Source organism: Mustelus asterias, chromosome 1, assembly GCF_964213995.1.
Source record: "Mustelus asterias chromosome 1, sMusAst1.hap1.1, whole genome shotgun sequence".
Classification (NCBI taxonomy): domain Eukaryota; kingdom Metazoa; phylum Chordata; class Chondrichthyes; order Carcharhiniformes; family Triakidae; genus Mustelus; species Mustelus asterias.
In genome coordinates, this window is record NC_135801.1 from 21,009,192 (window position 1) to 21,032,613 (window position 23,422).

The 23,422-nt window shown below is 46.6% G+C and overlaps 1 protein-coding gene across 1 annotated transcript in view; it reads left to right on the top strand.

Annotated features, from left to right (window-relative positions):
- The window catches only part of jade1 (jade family PHD finger 1), a 135,215-nt gene that overhangs the window by 60,959 nt on the left and 50,834 nt on the right, over window positions 1-23,422 (top strand). Inside the window, exons 3-5 of the mRNA XM_078210312.1 lie at window positions 6,909-6,986; window positions 11,161-11,246; window positions 17,844-18,001. Coding sequence (XP_078066438.1) covers window positions 6,935-6,986; window positions 11,161-11,246; window positions 17,844-18,001 — 296 coding nt within the window. The 5' untranslated portion in view covers window positions 6,909-6,934. The remainder of the gene's footprint in view (window positions 1-6,908; window positions 6,987-11,160; window positions 11,247-17,843; window positions 18,002-23,422) is intronic.

Consider the following 23,422-nt stretch of genomic DNA (forward strand, 5'->3'; position numbering starts at 1 on the left):
ACAAAACAATGGGAGTGGAGAGAGCATCAAGACAGGCTAAAAAGATGTGTATTGTCTCCAGACAAGACAGCCAGTGAAACTCTGCAGGTCCACGCAACTGTGGGAGTTACAAATAGTGTGACATAAACCCAATATCCCGGTTGAGGCCGTCCTTGTGTGTGCGGAACTTGGCTATCAGTTTCTGCTCAGCGACTCTGCGCTGTCGTGTGTCGCGAAGGCCGCCTTGGAGAACGCTTACCCGAATATCAGAGGCCGAATGCCCGTGACCGCTGAAGTGCTCCCCAACAGGAAGAGAACAGTCTTGCCTGGTGATTGTCGAGCGGTGTTCATTCATCCGTTGTCGCAGCGTCTGCATAGTTTCCCCAATGTACCATGCCTCGGGACATCCTTTCTTGCAGCGTATCAGGTAGACCACGTTGGCCGAGTTGCAAGAGTATGTACCGTGTACCTGGTGGATGGTGTTCTCACGTGAGATGATGGCATCTGTGTCGATGATCCGGCACGTCTTGCAGAGGTTGCTGTGGCAGGGTTGTGTGGTGTCTTGGTCACTGTTCTCCTGAAGGCTGGGTAGTTTGCTGCGGACAATGGTCTGTTTGAGGTTGTGTGGTTGTTTGAAGGCAAGAAGTGGGGGTGTGGGGATGGCCTTGGCGAGATGTTCGTCTTCATCAATGACATGTTGAAGGCTCCGGAGGAGATGCCGTAGCTTCTCCGCTCCGGGGAAGTACTGGACAACGAAGGGTACTCTGTCCACTGTGTCCCGTGTTTGTCTTCTGAGGAGGTCGGTGCGGTTTTTCGCTGTGGCGCGTTGGAACTGTTGATCAATGAGTCTAGCGCCATATCCTGTTCTTATGAGGGCATCTTTCAGCGTCTGGAGGTGTCTGTTGCGATCCTCCTCATCCGAGCAGATCCTGTGTATTCGGAGGGCTTGTCCGTAGGGGATGGCTTCTTTAACGTGTTTAGGGTGGAAGCTGGAGAAGTGGAGCATCGTGAGGTTATCCGTGGGCTTGCGGTACAGTGAGGTGCTGAGGTGACCGTCCTTAATGGAGATGCGTGTGTCCAAGAATGCAACCGATTCCGGAGAGTAGTCTATGGTGAGCCTGATGGTGGGATGGAACTTGTTGATGTCATCATAGAGTTGTTTCAGTGATTGTTCACCATGAGTCCAAAGGAAGAAAATGTCATCGATGTATCTAGTGTATAGCATCGGTTGAAGGTCCCGTGCGGTGAAGAAGTCTTGTTCGAACCTGTGCATGAAGATGTTGGCATATCGAGGTGCAAATTTGGTCCCCATGGCTGTTCCGTGTGTCTGGATGAAGAACTGGTTGTTGAAGGTGAAGATATTGTGGTCCAGGATGAAGCGGATGAGATGTAAAATTGCATCTGGAAACTGGCAGTTGTTGGCGCTGAGCACTGAGGCCGTTGCAGCAATGCCATCGTCATGGGGGATGCTGGTGTAGAGTGCTGAGACATCCTTTGTGACGAGGAGCGCTCCTGGTTCAACCGCACAACCTCAAACAGACCATTGTCCGCAGCAAACTACCCAGCCTTCAGGAGAACAGTGACCAAGACACCACACAACCCTGCCACAGCAACCTCTGCAAGACGTGCCGGATCATCGACACAGATGCCATCATCTCACGTGAGAACACCATCCACCAGGTACACGGTACATACTCTTGCAACTCGGCCAACGTTGTCTACCTGATACGCTGCAAGAAAGGATGTCCCGAGGCGTGGTACATTGGGGAAACTATGCAGACGCTGCGACAACGGATGAATGAACACCGCTCGACAATCACCAGGCAAGACTGTTCTCTTCCTGTTGGGGAGCACTTCAGCGGTCACGGGCATTCGGCCTCTGATATTCGGGTAAGCGTTCTCCAAGGCGGCCTTCGCGACACACGACAGCGCAGAGTCGCTGAGCAGAAACTGATAGCCAAGTTCCGCACACACAAGGACGGCCTCAACCGGGATATTGGGTTTATGTCACACTATTTGTAACTCCCACAGTTGCGTGGACCTGCAGAGTTTCACTGGCTGTCTTGTCTGGAGACAATACACATCTTTTTAGCCTGTCTTGATGCTCTCTCCACTCCCATTGTTTTGTTTCTTAAAGACTGGATTAGTTGTAAGTATTCGCATTCCAACCATTATTCATGTAAATTGAGTCTGTGTCTTTATAAGTTCTGTTTGTGAACAGAATTCCCACTCACCTGAAGAAGGGGCTTAGAGCCTCGAAAGCTTGTGTGGCTTTTGCTACCAAATAAACCTGTTGGACTTTAACCTGGTGTTGTTCAACTTCTTATTGTGTGATGAACGCATTCTTGCTCTTTCTCACATTCCTTTGTCCTCCTGGCTCCATGCTCTCTTTCGCAAACTCCATGCTCACACTATCAACGAAACATCTCGTGGGCCGCATGTGACCCACCACTGTCTTAGATGGTCACTGTACAAAATCGAATACAAGTTTTACCCAGCACATGGGTCATCACAGCTCTATTGAGGATCTAACCTTGGCCAAGTCTGTTTCTCATCCGCGTGGCATCCCTCAGCAATATCAAACAAAGAGCAGACCTTGGGTTGCATGTGTACAATGAAAACACCCAGTTCTACCTCTCCAACACCTCTCAACTCCTTCACTGCGTCTTGTGTTGTCAGCCAGCTTGTCTGACATGCAGTTCAGGATGAGAAATTTTTCCCACTTAAACATTTTGGAAGATCCAAGCCATTCTTTATTGCCAGAAACTCCATTCATTTGTGAGTGACTGTATCCCTCTCTTAGCCCCTCGCATGGATTAAACCAGATTGTTCATGACCATGATGCCTTATTTGTCTCTGAGTTGAGCTTCCGATCCCATTAGCTCTCCGTCACAAACACTGTCTGCGTTCACCTCTAACGTGTCAGCCTCAATCTCTGCCTCATGCCATCTGCTAACACCCTCATCCATACTTTTGTTACCTCCAGGCTTGACAATTCCAGTGCTCTCCCCGCTCTCCAACCTTCCACTTTCCATAAACTTGAACCCATCCAAAAAGCGCTAGAGGCAGTAACTAAATGCAGCATTGTTGAGAATTTATTGGGCCAGATACACTTGCTTCGATTTGTGCTTGAGTAAGTAATGAAACAAATAGGTTGCACGCTGCATAGATGTTTCAGTTACTGGGGAGCACATCTTAAAGATTTTATGTTTTTGTAAGATTGATTATCAGTCCCTTTATACATGGTTTTCACTGCATGCTATAGAGACGTTCACCTTGTAATACAACATTGATTTTTTTTTATCATTCTGCTGCCTTTCTTTTTCTGCCTCCCGTTGTAACAGGATTTCTAAGTTATAGACTGCCCCATTTGGAATAGATTATCCCGAGTTCTTGCTTTCAAAATACTGCCGCAATTACACTACTTCAAAAGTGTGACCCACCTGGGATTGCTTTTACGAGGTAAACTGGCTCCGATGAAGTGAGGAGATAAAATCGGTTACGCTCTTAAAAGTTGGAATTCGTCATAACACAGCTGTACACGGTTAATACCATTAAGCAGAGTTCAGAGTTGTTGACGCATATTGTGCATGAGCTATGAAGGATGGTAAACTGGCTCGTAAATTCACTGCAGATATAATCCAGCATCCTATGAAATGCTGAGTGACCTGACATTCTGTGATGTTCTGCATTAGTGTCCAGAGCAATAGCTCAGAAGGTTGGTGGTGGAGAAGAGATAAATACTTTCTGGTAAAGAATAAATTGCTGTTCCTTGATTTATCAGAATGCTTCCAGGGATGAGGGTTTTTATCTACAAGGTTGAGTTGAAAAAGCTGGGGATGCTCTCCTTAGAGCAGTGCTTCCCAAACATTTTTCTGGTATGACTCCATTTTAATGTCACAGACGTAATGTGGCCCGAGGGTGAACATTTTGGGGGGTGAGTTGTTGGGGTTCTGGGGAGGGAGGGGCATTTGTGTGGGAGAGGGTTAGGCTTCAGTTTTGATAATTCGCTCTGGAGGGAGAGGAGTTGATCATGCCCCATCTTCCTGTCCTTCAGCTTCTCAATTGTCAATTCTTTCATCATCATCTCCTCCTTCACCCCTAATGCCCCATCCATATGCCCCATCTCCACCCACATCTCCCCCCTCCTTCACCCCCATCTCCCCCCTCCTTCATCCACATCGCCCCCTCCTTCACCCCCATCTCCCCCTCCTTCACCCCCATCTCCCCCCTCCTTCACCCACATCTCCCCCCTCCTTCACCCCCATCTCCCCCCTCCTTCACCCCCATCTCCCCCTCCTTCACCCCCATCTCCCCCCTCCTTCACCCCCATCTCCCCCCTCCTTCACCCCCATCTCCCCCCTCCTTCACCCCCATCTTCCCCCTCCTTCACCCCCATCTTCCCCCTCCTTCACCCCCATCTTCCCCCTCCTTCACCCCCATCTTCCCCCTCCTTCACCCCCATCTCCCCCTCCTTCACCCCCATCTCCCCCTTCCTTCACCCCCATCTCCCCCTCCTTCACCCCCATCTCCCCCTCCTTCACCCCCATCTCCCCCCTCCTTCACCCCCATCTCCCCCCTCCTTCACCCCCATCTCCCCCCTCCTTCACCCCCATCTCCCCCCTCCTTCACCCCCATCTCCCCCCTCCTTCACCCCCATCTCCCCCCTCCTTCACCCCCATCTCCCCCCTCCTTCACCCCCATCTCCCCCCTCCTCCACCCCCATCTCCCCCCTCCTTCACCCCCATCTCCCCCCACCTTCACCCCCATCTCCCCCTCCTTCACCCCCATCTCCCCCCTCCTTCACCCCCATCTCCCCCCTCCTTCACCCCCATCTCCCCCCTCCTTCACCCCCATCTCCCCCTCCTTCACCCCCATCTCCCCCCTCCTTCACCCCCATCTCCCCCTCCTTCACCCCCATCTCCCCCCTCCTTCACCCCCATCTCCCCCTCCTTCACCCCCATCTCCCCCCTCCTTCACCCCCATCTCCCCCCTCCTTCACCCCCATCTCCCCCCTCCTTCACCCCCATCTCCCCCCTCCTTCACCCCCAGCTCCCCCCTCCTTCACCCCCAGCTCCCCCCTCCTTCACCCCCAGCTCCCCCCTCCTTCACCCCCAGCTCCCCCCTCCTTCACCCCCAGCTCCCCCCTCCTTCAGCTCCATCTCCCCCCTCCTTCACCCCCATCTTCCCCCTCCTTCACCCCCACCTCCCCCCTCCTTCACCCCCATCTCCCCCCTCCTTCACCCCCATCTCCCCCCTCCTCCATCCCCATCTCCCCCCTCCTTCACCCCATCTCCCCCCTCCTTCACCCCCATCTCCCCCCTCCTTCACCCCCATCTCCCCCCTCCTTCACCCCCATCTCCCCCCTCCTTCACCCCCAGCTCCCCCCTCCTTCAGCTCCATCTCTTTTTTTACACTATGAATGGTGATGATCTGTAACTTGTTGCTCAGTAGGGTATGGAAGCAGAGATGTTCAATGATTTCAAAAGAAAGTTGGATGGTTTCTTGTGGAAAATAATCTTGCAGGAATACTGAGATAGAGCGGTGGAACGGGACTGTTTGGATTGCTCTACGGAGAGTCAGCAAGGAGTCGGGCTGAATGGCTTCCTTCTCTGCCATAGTGAATACAACACTATGGCTGTGACTGTATATTGTGAAAGAGGATTGGTGACACCACTCTTAGCGTTCAGCATCGCCTTGAGCTTCATCATCTTGTTATAAGAATACAGTGCATCCTTTTATGGTATAAGAATTATTGCAATTTTGCATGAACCTGAGTTTGGTTTCAAGCCTTTTTTTAACATTCCTTGAGAGTAGACATTATATTCAGAGTGATACGGGAGTCCGGTCACTATAATCGGTTAGAGTTCCATTAATCCTGCCGCTCTCAGCCTTAGTTGCCTCTTCCTCCTTGAATTTGTTTCACATTAAACCCATGAGCTGGCTTGGTTGGTATACTCACCCTAGTCTGGTAGGCAGAGGAATAGATGTCCACAGTGGATGACAACCTGTCCACAGTCCCTATTTGAAGAATGGCCACTAGTGTGAGACGCTGGATGGAAGCCATGATTCTGGAAGGAACTCTGGCCCTCACTCATCTTCGAGGGGAAGGGAGAAAATAGGCGAGGAAAGAATATTTTCCTTGCGTTTAGATTTCCTGCAAATTACTTCAACCTTTTTGTTTCAGTATGGTTTTTATTTACTGTGATATTGGGTTTATTTGAAATTGACTGGTTTGTTTTCTATTATTTCGTTATCATCAGTGACAGGGTGACTCCAAGATCAGGCTGTCGTAGAGTTTCAGTTGGGAGTACTAAGCCACCTGCCAATCTGGATCTGCTGTTTTAACTGCAAAGTAGTTTCTGTGTAAACATGAGTGCTGATGGCCCAGAAGAAATGCAGTGGCTTGCTGGCGAATGAATACATAACATGGTTGTCGAAATTCTTCCCTGTTGTTTTAGTTTCTCCTCCTCCCCATCCCACTCCCCCCTCCCCAAACACACACACACTTTATGTTAATGAGTTTAATGCCACCACTGTTGCCCTGGAGAAAGTGATTGTAGGAACCGTGCCTATTCTGCAGCATCATTTCAGGGTCCAAAAATGACTTGATTATTGATCCTGATTATTCACATTCTATTACAAAAAGGCCTAACTGCAGTCTGCCTTGTCAGTGACAAACATTGCATTCTCGGCCTTATGCACAGAGGTAGCATTGTGGCACTTGGCAAACCTCATTATGTTACAGTGCAAGCTTTTTATCTCGTGTTGACTTAATAAGGACTAGCCTCTTCTTGCTGACTTGAGATGACAAGGGAATGATGGGGAATGCATGTACTTGGCAGAATTTCAAACAGTCTGTCACTCTTTTGAGAGACAGGCCACTATCGCTTGGTCCTTGACATTAACCATGATCTCTTTCTTCACAGTCTTTGACCCAGAAACGGAGAAGACCATGAAAAGAGGTCGGCTTCCTAGCAGCAGTGAAGATTCTGATGACAATGACAGTAAGTGTTTTGTTTGGTTACAGTGAAAGTGATTTTGCCTCCAGGTTATGTTAAACCGCTATATTTAAAACAAGTGAGGGAAGAGTGGTTACCATGATTCAACCTTTTGCCCTATGATTAGAATTCCTGAATAGTTACACACTTGTTAGGCTCACATACCATATTAATCACTGCACTTTCCTGTGATAGGATCCAAGCAAATGAGATACAGCTATTTCTCGTTTAGCATCCTATTTCATTCTTAAAAAATGGCATGCTAAATAAAAATGACTTTCCCTTAAGAGAGCATCTAATAAGAGTGGGTTACAAACCTGCTGCAAACCTTTTACATTAAAAACCGATTGGCTGCCTTGAATTCAAAACTTATTTTTCTACCAACAACTCTTATTATTCTATCTGCTTACTTGCTCCCTGCCACCTGCTCACTGTTCCCTCCTCCTCATTCCTTCCTGCTCACTGCTTCCTACTGCTTCCCTCTCCCAAAGCCCTTACCCTCACTCACTCTTGCTTCCCTCTCCATCCCACATCCCACATCCCACTCACCCATCCCACTCACCCATCCCACTCACCCATCCCACTCCCACTCACTCTTTTCCTCTCCATCCGCTCACTCCCACTCACTCACTCACTCTTTTCCTCTTCATCCCCTCACTCCCACTCATTCACTACTTCACTCTCCCACCCCTTCATTCCCACTCGACCACTGCTTCCCCCTCCATCCCTTCACTCCCACTCACTTACTCTATCCCTCTCCCAGCTCCTCACTCCCTACCACGCTCTGCCCCACTTGCCGTCCCTTCCCCGACTACTTGCTGCATCCATCTCACCGTCCTCACTCCCAGCAAGGATTCAGAGGAGAGGCAGTGAGCGGGAAGCAGCGAGGGGTTCAGGAGAGAAACGGTGAGAAGGGCAGAGAGTTGGATTGGAATGGGGAGAAGGAAGCGGCAAGGGGGTGGTGAGCGGGTGGTAGAGAGAGTCACTAAGCGGGAGCGAGTGAGTGGATTGGGAGAGGTGACAAGCAAAGCCGTTGTGTGTTTAAAAAAACTGAGCGTGTGCGGTTACAACACAGTTCTTGGCACATGTACAGGATGTCACGGCACGGTAGCACAGTGGTTAGCACTGCTACTTCACAGCTCCAGGGACCTGGGTTCAATTCCCGGCTTGGGTCACTGTCTGTGTGGAGTTTGCACATTCTTCCTGTGTCTGCGTGGTGCTCCGGGTGCTCCGGTTTCCTCCCACAGTCCAAAGATGTGCAGGTTAGGTTAATTGGCCACGCTAAATTGCCCCTTAGTGTCCCAGGATGCATAGGTTAGAGGGATTAGCAGGTAAATATGTGGGGATATGGGGATAGGGCCTGTTGCAGCAATGCCAGCAAACAACACATGGAATTCTCAAAACCAAGATCACACAGGCTCCATTACGCAAATGAAGGGAATTCCAAATAATTTAAAACACCACCAAATTCAATTAAACAGATAACACAATAATGAGAAGAACCTCACTTAAAGATGATTTCTTACTTTCGAGTAGCTGACTCATACTTAACGTTTTGAGGTTTATGACATAAGAGAAAGGAATTAGAAGTTGCCAGTGAGTGTGCGAGACTACACAGAATGAAAATCTTACACGGTCTGCTGAGCTTCGCTCCCAGATTCATGGTAAGTATTCACGGCAACTGAAGCTGCACTCAAAAAGGACAAATTCATTGAAAGACCCTTGATACGAATATGAGAGAGTGATATCATGTGTTTATATGATTTAAAAAACACAGTAACATGAAAAAGAGGGAGAGAAAGAGAAAGAACAAAATGAATGAATATTGATAGATAGAAATTAAGGTGTGCTAATCCCAATTTTCCTGCAATTGTCCCATATCCTTGAGAAATAGCTTGGCCCTTTGCTGCTTTCTGCAGTCTCTTGCCTCTCTTCTTCCCTACTGTGGGGACACAGTGAGGAATGCAAATTTTAAGTGCTATTTTGCATCTTGCCTGGCATTTGTCCTCAGGTTCTGCTGTTTTCCCTCCCATTCCAACCTAGACACAGTAATAACCTATGGCCTCTCTACTTCAGTCTCCTGTTGGCACCGCGACCCACTTTTCTTGGTAATACCGGTGTTGTTTGCAACCTTGGCTACACTGCAGTACCAATGAGAGGTCCATTCAACCTAGGTCAAAAGGTTGTGATCCTAGTTTTTCTCTTTGCCCTATCTTGTCTTCCATCTGATCTGTTGTTGGCTAACTGATAGAGGTTGATTGCCATGATTAATCAACAACTGCATTCTAATTGTACCATGAGGCCAGCAAGATGGTAAAAGGTGAACTGGATAGATCTTGGAACCCATTTGCCTCCTGCCTAATAATCTTACTTCTGCCGGTGGATATTTTGTCGCCCATTTTAAAATAAATAGATAAATTAGTTAAAAAAAACTGAACACCACCAAAATATATAGGGCATAAACAAATAACTTTGTGATATATTTAGATAAAGTAGGAAATATACCAAAGAGGTCAAACAATAGAATAAATGAAATACTGAGGGAAGAAGAAATAATGGAAGCATATGACAGTGTTACAGGGAAAGACGAATCCGAATTGGAGCGATTGGGAGAGAAATTGATAGAAGAGGCAATTTTATTGGGTCGCATAAAATCAGCCAGTATTTAAGAATGTAACTTTGAAATGAAAAGCTGTTTTGAGATTTTCTGTAAGAATTTCTTGCATGCTCCACTGACTTCTCCAGCCAAGAATGCAGCTAAGACTGCAATGAAGCCCCTTTGTTCATTTGTATGTGAGCTTGGTTCAGTTGGTAGTTTTGCTGCCTCTGACTCAGGAGGCTGTATGCTCAAGCCCGAGTTAAGGACTTGAGGCCATGGGAGTTTATGGTGAAATTACTTTTATGGATGAGGCATAAAGTGCCTCCACTTGTCCATTTGCTTGTTCCAGCATTTCAAGCTAGATGTTAACGATCTGTTTGAAAGGGAGTCAGGAGATTTGGAATGAGAAAAATGGGTAACATGGATGTGGAAAAGATTGAAAGGGTGCAGAGGAGATTTACAAGGATGTTGCCTGGATTGAGTGGCATGCCTTATGAGGATAGGCTGAGGGAGCTTGGTCTTTTCTCCTTGGAGAGACGTAGGATGAGAGGAGACCTAATAGAGGTATATAAGATGTTGAGAGGCAGAGATCGGGTGGACTCTCAGAGGCTTTTTTCCAGGGTGGAAATGGCTGCTACAAGAGGACACAGGTTTAAGGTGCTGGGGGGTAGGTACAGGGGAAATGTTAGGGGAAAGTTTTTCACTCAGAGGGTGGTGGGCGAGTGGAATCGGCTGCAGTCAGTGGTGGTGGAGGCAAACTCAATTGGGTCTTTTAAGAGACTCCTGGATGAGTACATGGGACTTAATAGGATGGAGGGTTATAGGTAGGCCTAAAAGGTAGGGATATGTTCGGCACAACTTGTGGGGCCGAAGGGCCTGTTTTGTGCTGTAGTTTTCTATGTTTCTATGTCATCCCAATAATTCCAAGAGCAAAATTATTTGACATTCACTGTCCTCGACATATTGGGAAATGCCGTCTTATTAACATTAACTGTAAGGATGAGTGGAAACAAAGTGCTGGAAAAACTCAGCAGATCTAGCAGCATCTGTGGAGTCTTCTTCAAGAAGAGTCACATTGGACACAAAATGTTGGCAGAGATATTCTGATCCCTCCATGGTGGGAATCATCATGGGTGGGATGGAAAACTTGGAGAGGCAGCCAACATACCATTGACTTTGGGCAGGAACAGCGGGGACAGGAAAATCCTGGCCTGTTAACTCTGTTTCTCTCTCCAAAGGTGCTGCCGGATTTGCTGGGTTTTCCCAGCACTTTCTGCTTTTATTTCAGATCTCCGGCATCCGCAGTATTTTGCTCTGATGTTATTATAGAGAGAAGTGGTTTTGTTTTTGATTCTTAACAGTTGGAATCCATAGCTTTCCAGACAAACCTGGGACAGTTCATCTTCCTGTCAGTTGTCAGCCCTTCTAAGTTAGTGGCCTCTTACTGCTGAGTCATGCACTCGAGTCCCATATTTCAATGCAGTCTTTTGGTAGTGATGTGAAACAGAGACCTCATCTACGCAACTCGGGACCGATCAAAGTACAAGAGAATAAAACTGCTGTTGAATTTTTTTGTTGCAGGTCATTCGACCTCCTGGTCCCAGCATTCCAAGTCACGGCACAGAAGAAGCTCCACGTCAAGGCATGAAGACCGAAAACCGTCCGAGGTAATGCACTGTTCTTGTTTTGAAATTTTTTCTCCCCCTTTCCTTTCCCCTCTCTTTTCCTGCTCTCCCCTCCTGAAGGAGTTGGTCTTCACATTGGTGTATGTTTACGAACAGTGGTGATTTTCCAATCTTTTCCAGTGTGTGCGCGCCTTTGTAGTGGGTGCCGATGGACCCCCTCCCAGTTCAGAGAGACATGCCCTTCCAGTGGTGGCTCCATAGTAACTGGGAGATGGATGGAATGCCAAGTCTCTGAACTAGAGACTTATGCCGGAAACCTCCGACCTCATCTGCGATTGGGATTTTCCGGTGCCGCTGCAGTGAATGGAGTTTTGGCTGAGCGCCGAATTCTCCATTCTCGCTGGCAGTGGTGGCAGGAATGAACGAGATCAGAGAATCCCACCCTTGATGTCTGATGTAGCTTCTATTGCTGAGGTCAGACAGCTCAGCAGAAACTGGAGACTAAACCTTGTATTTTCCTCCCCCCCGTGTCTTTGAGGTAAAGACAAGCCTTGGAGCCACGTGGCGGAGCCTGGTCCCATGTTCAGGCTGCCTGATATGTGAGCAGTAAAGTCACTAAGCTGAATCTAATGCTAGTTTTTTTACCCATGAAGTCTAGAACTGCAGTGCCATTCCAGTGCAATCAATCGGGAAGCAGCCTCCTAATTCGCCACGTCCACTGTCAATTATGGATGGTGGATGGTTTCCAGATGCTGCAGGCCCAATCAAAGGGGTGGTTAGCAGCCCCACTGGGAAGAGATGGGCGCTACTCTGGCAGGAAGGAGAGTGCAAGGGTGCGTCAGAATGGAACGTCAATACAATTCCAAAATGAAGAGGCCGGAAGCCAATTGGGTTTTTGGAGTGGAGTGGAAGCTCCACAGGAGGATTTGTTTCAGCCACAACTGCAGCCTTTCATCCATGAGTTTCTAGGGCATATGTCACCCCCACACCCCCTTAAACCCCCCACCACACCCCACGGGAACCTGTTGCTGGGGAGCTGAATCTACCATGCTCCTGACTCAGCGGGTATCCATCCCAACGTGAAGACCCCAGCAGAGCCCTCCCTCATTCCTGCCATTAGTCCACTATTGGCTAGCCACTGCGCTGCTGGTTGGGTAGCCACTGTCGATGTTCGCCCACGTCTTGCAACATCACTGGGAGGCAGGAAAGCGCAGGACACCACCCGATGCCCTTGTCTCCGTTCTTGCTCCTGGTCCCGTGTCAAGCCTGCTTCTGTGGGGCAATGAAGATCCATCCCACTGTCTTTAAGTCATAATGATAAATCCCCAAGGTTTGCTTTTACTGAATATACCTAAAAGTCAGACATACGAGTACTAGTGTTAGATTTTCAGCTTTTTAAATCTTGTAACAACTTCATCGCAATTCCTGTAAGTTGATCTCATAATTCAGGGAAGCCTTTTGGCAATCTACCCTTTGCAGAGATTTATGACTCAATAATTATTGACCCCCTTATTTCCATATGTTTTTGTATGTTTAAATGTTTTATCAAAACCTTTTTCCAATTCTATCTTTTCAGCTTCTGTGAAGCAGAAGAGTGGTTTAGGATATTTCATATAATTTGGACGCAAAATTTATTACCAGGTCCATTTTCCATTTTGCAAACTGATCACTAAATGGTTGTCATCATAGAATCACATTATCCAAGTTTTGACTTCCCCAGAAGGTGTTTTAACTCGAGACTTGTTGCAGTTCCAGGAAGAAAAACCAGACAGAATCTCAGTTAATACAGATCACCACTATTATTGCTGCGACGGGTGATACTTTGCGGATCTGTCAGCCACCTACTTTCCTTCTGGATGTTTATTTAGTTAAAGGTCTTTGAATACTTTCTTGTTGTACAACCTTCTGTGTGTATTGTGGTGTATCTACCTATAGGAATGTAGCTAGCACTCCTCCAATGACGGCTTCTCTTCCCCTAGCTATCATCACCCCTGGGGATGCAACAAATCTATCTGTGACCCCTTTGCTTTCTCTATGAGATGCTCCTAAGTGGCATTACCCACAACTGCTAGATCAGCTTCCATGTGCATATTGACAACACTCAGCTGTCCTCCTCTATTGCTTGTCTTGACCCTATTTGCATCTCTGCCTACAGCTTAAGTTTTTGGGATGAGTCCAAACTTCCTTCAGCTTGAACGTTGCATCTGCCATAAACTTTTTTGTAACACTGAATCCACCCTCCTTCCCAGCTTCTCATATTAAAAATAGCATCTAAAACCACCCATCCTAACTGATAGTTGAGCTTCGACCTCTACACCATCTCCATCATCAGGACCAGCTATTTCCACCTCTCAGGCAATACTCATCGAATAAAAGACCCAAATTTGATTCATAGTCTGTGCTGAATCAGTGGATCTTGGCCAGAACAACATGTGATGCCCTCGGCCCTGCAAAGGGGAGAAACTATCTAGGATTCCCAACCCTGGCTGACTTCTGCTGAAATCTGACCTCTCTGAATGTCGAATGATGGGGGGGACGATCAGTCTCCTGTATGACATGCACCTCAGTTCAGTAGCCTAAAGGAACTGGTCGCCTAAGCTCACATCTGAAGAATGGCAGAGATTAGGAGAAACTACTTCTCTCAGAGGGTTGTGAATCTGTGGAACTCACTGCCCCAGAGTGCAGTGGAGGCAGAATCAATCAACAGATTCAAGAAAGAGATAGATATGTTTCTGATGAAAAGTGGGAGAAAGGGCTCTGAGGAGCAGGCAGGAAAGTGGAGTTGAGACCAGGATAAAATCAGTCATGATCATGTTAAATGGCAGAGTAAGCTTGAAGGGCTCAATTGCTGACTCCTGATCCTAATTCCTATGTTCCTAAAGAGCGGCACGGTAGTTAGCACTGCTGCCTCACAGCGCCAGGAACCCAGGTTCGATTCCTGGCTTGGGTCACTGTGGCATTTGCACATTCTCTGTGTCTGCACGGGTTTCCTCCGGGTGCTCCGGTTTCCTCCTACAGTCCAAAAGATGTGCACTTTAGGTGAATTGGCCATGCTAAATTCTCCCTCAGTTTACCCGAACAGGTGCCGGTATGTGGAGACTAGGGGATTTTCACAGTAACTTCATTGCAGTATGAATGTAAGCCTACTTGTGATTGATAAATAAACTTTTTAATGGTTGCTTGAGATGGGCACAAGAACACTTCAGATGTCAATGAAATTATGCCCAGTAACAACTGACAGCCTTGGGTGATGAGAGGGAAAACTGGGAATATAAAGATGGTAAGAAGTCTCACAACACCAGGTTAAAGTCCAACAGGTTTATTTGGTAGCAAATACCATAAGCTTTCGGAGCAATGCTCCTTCGTCAGATGGAGTGGTCTCTGTTCTCAAACAGGGCACAGACACAGAAATCAAATTACAGAATACTGATTAGAATGCAAATCTCTACAGCCTGCCAGGTCTTAAATGTACAGACAATGTGGGTGGAGGGAGCGTTCAACACAGGTTAAAGAGATGTGTATTGTCTCCAGACAGTACAGCTTGTGAAATTGTGCAAGTCCAGGAGGCAAGCTGTGGGGGTTACTGATAATGTGACATAAATCCAACATCCCGGTTTAGACCGTCCTCATGTGTGCGGAACTTGGCTATCTGTTTCTGCTCAGTGACTCTGCGCTGTCGTGTGTCGTGAAGGCCGCCTTGGAGAACGCTTACCTGAAGATCCAAGGCTGAATGCCCATGACTGCTGAAGTGCTCCCCCACAGGAAGAGAACAGTCTTGCCTGGTGATTGTCAAGCGGTGTTCATTCATCCGTTGTCGTAGCGTCTGCATGGTTTCCCCAATGTACCATGCCTCGGGACATCCTTTCTTGCAGCGTATCAGGTAGACAACGTTGGCCGAGTTGCAAGAGTAGGTACCATGTACCTGGTAGATGGTGTTCTCACGTGAGATGATGGCATCCGTGTTGATGATCCGGCACGTCTTGCAGAGGTTGCTGTGGCAGGGTTGTGTGGTGTCGTGGTCACTGTTCTCCTGAAGGCTGGGTAGTTTGCTGCGGACAATGGTCTGTTTGAGGTTGCGTGGTTGTTTGATGTTCCTAAAGAGCAAACAACCACGCAACCTCAAACAGACCATTGTCCGCAGCAAACTACCCAGCCTTCAGGAGAACAGTGACCACGACACCACACAACCCTGCCACAGCAACCTCTGCAAGACGTGCCGGATCATCAACACGGATGCCATCATCTCACGGGAGAACACCATCTACCAGGTACACGGTACCTACTCTTGCAACTCGGCCAACGTTGTCTACCTGATACGCTGCAAGAAAGGATGTCCCGAGGCATGGTACATTGGGGAAACCATGCAGACGCTACGACAACGGATGAATGAACACCGCTCGACAATCACCAGGCAAGACTGTTCTCTTCCTGTGGGGGAGCACTTCAGCAGTCACGGGCATTCAGCCTTGGATCTTCAGGTAAGCGTTCTCCAAGGCGGCCTTCACGACACACGACAGCGCAGAGTCACTGAGCAGAAACTGATAGCCAAGTTCCGCACACATGAGGACGGTCTAAACCGGGATGTTGGATTTATGTCACATTATCAGTAACCCCCACAGCTTGCCTCCTGGACTTGCACAATTTCACAAGCTGTACTGTCTGGAGACAATACACATCTCTTTAACCTGTGTTGAATGCTCCCTCCACCCACATTGTCTGTACATTTAAGACCTGGCTGGCTGTAGAGATTTGCATTCTAATCAGTATTCTGTAATTTGATTTCTGTGTCTGTGCCCTGTTTGAGAACAGAGACCACTCCCTCTGACGAAGGAGCATTGCTCCGAAAGCTTATGGTATTTGCTACCAAATAAACCTGTTGGACTTTAACCTGGTGTTGTGAGACTTCTTACTGTGCTTACCCCAGTCCAACGCCGGCATCTCCACAATATAAAGATGCCCATTGTGCCGTTATCTCAGTCTTAAATTGGCGCCCCTTCATTCTGAGACTTTGCCCTGCGGTCCTGGACTCTCCTATGAGGGGAAACACCACCTCAGCATTTACCATTGGAGGTTTAATTGCATGACTTCCTGTCTTCAACAACCTCACACCCACTCTCTTATGCAGATTTAACTTTTCAAAATAGGTCAAAAATTTGCGTGGCCTCTTCCTTTTGTGGCAAAGGAGTCATAGTATTTGAAAATATTGCATTGGAAATTTATTTACATACAGCTTTGCAGGATTAGATACAAATGTGTCAGGATTTGCATGCATGTACTAGAAACTGAGCTGAAATTGTGTCCTAGTTATAAGCCTTTAAAAAGCCACCGTCATTCTATACATGTTCTGAGGTGGAGGTGGTGAATTGTGTTTTACACACTGCCACATTATAGTTGCTAATCATCAGGGTTTGTTCAGAGTCTCCGTTAATGAAAGATTAGTTTTCTGAGCACTGCTTTAAACAACTAGGGAGGAAATCATAGAAACATTATAGAATCATAGAAGTAGGCAGCAAGGTGGCACAGTGGTTAGCACCGCTGATGAAAGGGCAACGCTCCGAAAGCTCGTGCTACCAAATAAACCTGTTGGACTTTAACCTGGTGTTGTGAGACTATTTACAGTGCCTCTCAGCAGCCAGGGACCCAGGTTCAATTCCGACCTCGGGTAACTGTCTGTGTGGAGTTTGCACGTTTTCCCTGTGTCAGCGTGGGTTTCCTCCGGGTGCTCCGGTTTCCTCCCACACTGCAAAGATGTGCGGATTAGGTGGATTGGCCATGCTGAATTGCCCCTTGGTGTCAGGGGGATTAGCAGGGTAAACACGTGGAGGTACAGGGATAGGGCCTAAGTGGGATTGTTGTGGGTGCAGGCTCAATGGGTAGGTTGGCCTCTTTCTGCACTGTAGGGATTCTATGATTAGAAGAACTTTAAAAAAAATAATTCTTTGACCACTTTGGTTTATTAATGAGACAAATTTTGCAGGGGTCTTGGTGAAGAATGGTTTCATAGTCAACCACGGTTCGGTTGGGCAATGAAGAGCCAGTTTATTTTCCACTTGGTGTGGGCAGGCGCATGACGATGGGCACGTTTCGTGGTCAGTGGTGGGAGAGTGGGTGTGAGGTTGTTGAAGGCAGGAAGTCATGCAATTAAACTCCAAGAGTAAATGCTGAGATGGTGTTTCCTTTCATAGGAGAGTCTGGGACCAGAGAGCATAGTCTCAGAATAAAGGGACGCCAATTTAAGGCTGAGATGAGGAAGAATTTCTTCTCTCAGGGGGTTGAGAGTGTTTGGAACACCTTGCCCACAGAGAGCTGTGGGGGCAGATTCACTGTGTATATTTAAGGTTGAAATAGATTTATGATCAATCACAGAATCAAGGGTTATGAGGAAAGGGCAGGAAAATGGACATGAGGAATGTTGAATCAGCCATGATCCTATTGAATGGCAGAGCAGGCTTGTCCATGGATTATATTATTTGAAATTCCAGTTGATTATATATTCCGAAATGCCTGGTGTTTTGATGGTACAGATTTCATGGCTTGATTGCACTTACGTGATTATGGCTTTGTGTGTAACCTGTTTGTTACCCTGGAATTTTGAAACTATCCACATGAATGGGTGATTTGTGTTGTTTTCTTTTTCAGGTCTACAGAACAGACCTAATAACTGCAATGAAGCTACATGATTCGCACCAGCTGAACTCGGATGAGTACTATATTCTGGCTGATTCGTGGAGACAAGAGTGGGAGAAGGGAGTTCAAGTACCAGTTAGTCCTGAATCTGTGCCACAAGCAACTGTCAGGTATTTGAGGGGGGAAAAATACTGGTTTAAAATGATCTATTTTTAGTTTCAGGTTTTCAATTCTAGTCACGTTGCTCTTCTTAACATTTAGAGGCTGGATTGATGTTGGGTGTGTACCTAGATTTCAGGGCAGGCTGTTCTGTAGTTTAAGATGTGTGCAGCTTAGTGTTGCGAGCTCCAGTCAGCTTTCCTTTTGTACTGCATTCCATCTGGATGACACTTGGTGAGAAAGCTGGAGTGATGGACAATCCTGAGAGGTCTGGTTCAAATGCACAGTTGCATTACCTTCCAGCTCACCACCACCTTCTCAAGGGTGATTTTTGGGATAGGCAACAAATTCTGGCCTAATCAGTAATGTCCACATCCCCTAAATTGTTAGGGTTCTGGACCCGAACCTCAAGGTATATTATGAAGCCAGACTGGACCCCAACAACTTGGGGCAGCATGGTGACACAGTGGTTAGCACTGCTGCCTCATAATGCCAGGGACCCGGGTTCAATTCTGGCCTTGGGTCACTGTCTGTGTGGAGTTTGCACATTCTCCCCGTGTCTGCGTGGGTTTCCTCCAGGTGCTCTGGGTTGCTCCCACAATCCAAAGATGTGCAGGTTAGGTTGATTGACCATGTTAAATTGTCCATTAGTGTCGTGGGATTAGCAGGGTAAATATGTGGCGTTACAGGAATAGGGCCTGGGTAGGATTGTGGTCGGTACAGACTTGATGGGCTGAATGGCCTCCTTCTGCACTGCAGGGATTCTATGATAACTTTTCTATTTTGGCATAAATATGAGGATAGAACGCTTTGGGCTGGGAGTGATTCTACCGACAAATTAGGGATCTTTTATCAAAGCAAGCTTTATTCTTAACAGTTTAAATATATCCCCAACAAAATGAAGCAGCTTAACTTTTAACAATTGAACAATAATTAAAGAAATGAAAGAAATGAAAGGTTGATTGGCCATGCTTAAATTGCCCCTTAGTATCCTGAGATGTGTAGGTTAGAGGGTAAAATATGTAGGGATATGGGGGTAGGGCCTGGGTGGGAATGTGGTCGGTGCAGACTCGATGGGCCGAATGGCCTCTTTCTGTACTGTAGGTTTTCTATGATTCTATGATTTCTAAAACAACTCTAATTTCTAACATCACTATTTCAGTTCCAAATAAACAATACTTCTCTTAGACTTCGTTGTCACTTTAAATATAGTTAGAAAACCCAAGCATACTTGCTATAAATGATGCTAACAGCCTTGAAGCTTTCAGAGATGTTTTGGTTTTCAGAGAGGCTTGCAGACTTCTGTCTTTAAACAGCCCCAGCCATAAACTGAACAGAAAGTTGTTTCTCTCTCTGCTACATACCTAGCTCCTTCCATTAACCATATTATTACATGACCTGTATACCTAAACCCACCTTAAATTCCTTTAATGAAAAAACCCCAGGGGACCTTTTCTTTTGTAAACAAGAATCCATTAGCTCCATACTAAGTAAACACTACATGAGTAGTGAGTAATTATCCTGCTTTCCCAGCATCTGAGCTGTATTCCCCCCAGACATACTGACTGTCTGTAAAATAAACTTGAATTTTAAAACAATTACCTTAAACATAAAATTTATCAATAGCCCAGTATCATCACAAAATAAAGAAAAAAAACCTATAAAGTTTTTCCACCCACCTCACCTGCACTGGGCTTGTGTAGCTGAAGTGTAAACAGGAATGATTTAATGGAGTCTATTGAAGTACAACCAGCTAAACCAGAGTTTACTTGATGTGCTCTCGTTCAGATTTAACTAGTTATCTTGTCAGACAATCGATATAGGATTGAATTTAGCAGTGGAGTTTAATCGAAGCATTAATACATTAATACAATTGGAGCTCTATAAATCGGAGGAAAAAATATGTGAAGCAGGCCAAAGGTTTTATATGAAGCCCTTTCAGATGAAAAAGAGAAAAGGTTAGGTATCTTAATTTGGATCTAAGTCTCCCATTTGCCCACCTATGCCTCACACGGGGCACTTGCTTTTGTGGGTGGCACAGTGGTTAGCACTGCTGCCTCACAGCACCAGGGACCCGAGTTCGATTTACGGCTTGGGTCACTGTCTGTGTGGAGTTTGCACGTTCTCTCCGTGTCTGCCTGGGTTTCCTCTGGGTACTCCGGTTTCTTCCCACAGTCCGTAAGACGTGTTGGTTAGGTGCATTGACCTGAACAGGCGCCGGAGTGTGGCGACTAGGAGAATTTCACAGTAACTTCATTGCAGTGTTAATGTAAGCCTTACTTGTGACGACAAAATAAACTTTAACTTAACTATGCCTGGTAATTGATAAGATGTTTGTTGCCTCGAACATTCTCTTTGTCAGCAGCGATTCTACCCAGATCAGAAAAACAATGATTAGGTTTTCCTCTTGAATGATAAAATGTGTAAAAGTATTTACACAATTGCCAGTCTGGAGGGTGAAAAATAATCCATGACATGAACAGTCCAGTTCTAAGGATTGTCCACACTGACTGGACCTAATCATGGAGATTGTATCTCATGACTTCCTGCTTCCATCAGCTCTACCCAGGCCGCAACCCCTTTTCTCCCCATCTACCATAGCTTCATAAATAATAAATAATTGTTGAATGAAAGAGAATTTACATTTCCTCATGCTCCTTTGCACCCAAAATCACATCAGGAAGAAGCATGGATAAAGAAGTCCCATCATGAGCAGAACTTTCAGTTTCAGTGGGGGCGTAGAACGGGTGCTAGCGGACTGCCTGTTATACCCCCACCCGATTTCCATTCTATCGACTTCAGTGGAACTTTTTCATCCCTCCCAACTTGGCCGATAATGTGCTTTCAGTCCTACCTTTCCTGGTGCAATTGTTCCAGTTAACAGTAAGCTGAGTTTGGTTAATTGCAATTAATAATGGTCCATTATCTAATTTACATCACCTCTGATCAGCACCATACTTTAACCAAAGTTGGTGCTTTCTGATGCCAGTCGGGGAGTGGCAATGAGGAGGCCTGCAGTGAAAAATGAGCCACAATAACTCGGGTTGTTCTTCAGAAAAAAAAATCCTGCCGCCTGCTAGGGAAGTTACCACTGTCATCATTTATAACTCAACTGAGATCAGGGTCTGGATAAGTGTGAACTCATTTCCCTTTCAGTTCTTCACAATACTTCACACTAAATTTCACACACAAAGCTTGACACAACACCCAGAAGTGCTTTAAAGAAATGCCATTAATGCAATATTAGACTTGTATTCCGTAGGACTGCTTCAGTGATGTTCTATTCTCTCCTGGGGAAATTACTCATCCAGCTTAAATCTTCTTCAGCTTTTTTTTAAATGGATGTCACCAGGGTTCCAAAGAGTAAATAAAACAAACATTCAGAAAGCGCCGATCTATTTGTGGTGGCAGGGGGAGGGAGACGCTCTTTCAGAGAGTCAGTGCAGACTTGATGAGGTGAATTTTAAGGCGGGTGCATTCCTCACACCCCTGTTTGAAAAGTCAGTGTGTAGTTTTTCGACTTTAAATCTCTGGTCTGGTGCGATAATACGTTGGGGGGCAGTTGTAACCACCTGAGAGTTGGACTTTTGCCCCTCAGGATAGGAAGTCCTGCCCACCAGAGCTCCTGGCCAGTCTGGCAGTTCTGTAGTTGCATTGATGAGACTACAAGCAGCGCCTGAGAAGATAGAGGATGGATACCAAACTTAGGTCAGGGATCTGGTCAGGTTGGAATCGGAGACCCTAGCAAGGAGATGGGGAGGTTAACAGCCTGCGGGCATCTCTCATCCTTCCCGCCTTTATCTTATGCAGTGAAAACTGATGAAATGGCTGCCTTCCTTCTGTCTTCTTTGGTCACATGCATTAAGCAGCAGAAGCTAGAAGTCCTTATGTGACCATTAATTTGCCACTTAAAGGCCTCAGTTGGCTTAAGGGTGAGTGGGTAGCTGATGTCTTATCCATGCCCCCTTAATATGGGGGGACGGGTCAGGCAGGAAGACAGTGAGTTGGCCCACTTAATTCCCCCCCCCCCCCCCCCCCCCCCCCCAAAACCTTCAAATACTTAGGGCGGCACGGTGGCACAGTGGTTAGCATTGCTGCTCACAGCGCCAGGGACCAGGGTTCAAATCGCGGTTTGGGTCACTGTCTGTGTGGAGGCTGCACATTCTCCCCGTGTCTGCGTGGGTTTACTCCAGGTGCTCCGGTTTCCTCACATAGTCCAAAGATGTGCGGGTTAGGTGGATTGCTCATGCTAAATTGCTCCTTAGTGTCAGGGGGACTAGCTAGGATAAATGCATGGGGATTGGACCTGGGTGGGATTGTGGTCGGTGCAAACTCGATGGGCCAAATGGCCTCCTTCTGCAATGTAAGGATTCTACTCTGGCGGGGAGACTGTACAATTCACTTAAGGTTACTTGACATGTTATCTCTCTGTTCTGAGCATCACATTTATCCAAATTTACATTAACACATAAGAAAATAAATACAGATTTAGCGCATGAGATACAGCACATACAGATCTTCAAAATTGCCCTTTCACCTTTTTTATATTGCTTTTTAAATGAATTGATGGGCTGATTGGCCTCCTACTGTGCTGTAATGACTCGACGATGTAAAACTGTTGAGGATGGTACAGATGCATCCGGTGGACTTGTGCCCATTGCCCTTTTCACCTGGAGTTGTTGAAACAACACTCCAGTTTCACTGGCACAAGTTATTCTCAGAGCCACATCGCAAACAGAGCGATGAAATATTCTATTAATATCCTCATTGGGTGAATTAAACTGCCTTTGTATTGGTTTTGTACAATCAGCTGCCAGCATTTGCACCAGGCAACATTCCAAAGACATTTGCTGGATTAACTACTACCACACCCCCAGGGGGACTCCTGTTGTTGTTTATAGGGGTGCACTTCGGACTTGCTGCTGGTTACATGAGAATTGGAAGCTAGTGCCACTAATTGGCATGAAACCAATAGGAAGACTGCTTCAGTAAATAATCTAGGTCAGGGCAATCCTTGGGGCCCTTTGCTTGTCTCGGGCGACACTGTTGGCATGCACCTCCTGTTTCCAACAAATTAAACATCCAGTTTTACAATGTCCTCTTCATGAAATAAAATTATGGGAAATGAACATATCAGAAGGAGGCCATTCGGTCCATCATGTCTCTGCTGGCTCTTGGAAAGAACTCTCCAGTTAGTTCCATTCCTTTGTCCTTAGCTCATAGCTTGCCCCTTAGAGCATTTAGCCAGTGCTGATTCCACCACTGTTCAGGCTATGCCTTCCAAATCATCACAACTTGCTGCATGAAAAAAAATACTTTGCCCATATTGGTGTCTGTAAACTATAACCATATGTCTGCTGTATCGATCGTTGGCAAACACATTGGTAATTTGAGATATGTTGTACAGGTAAATCCGGTTCATACGAATTGGG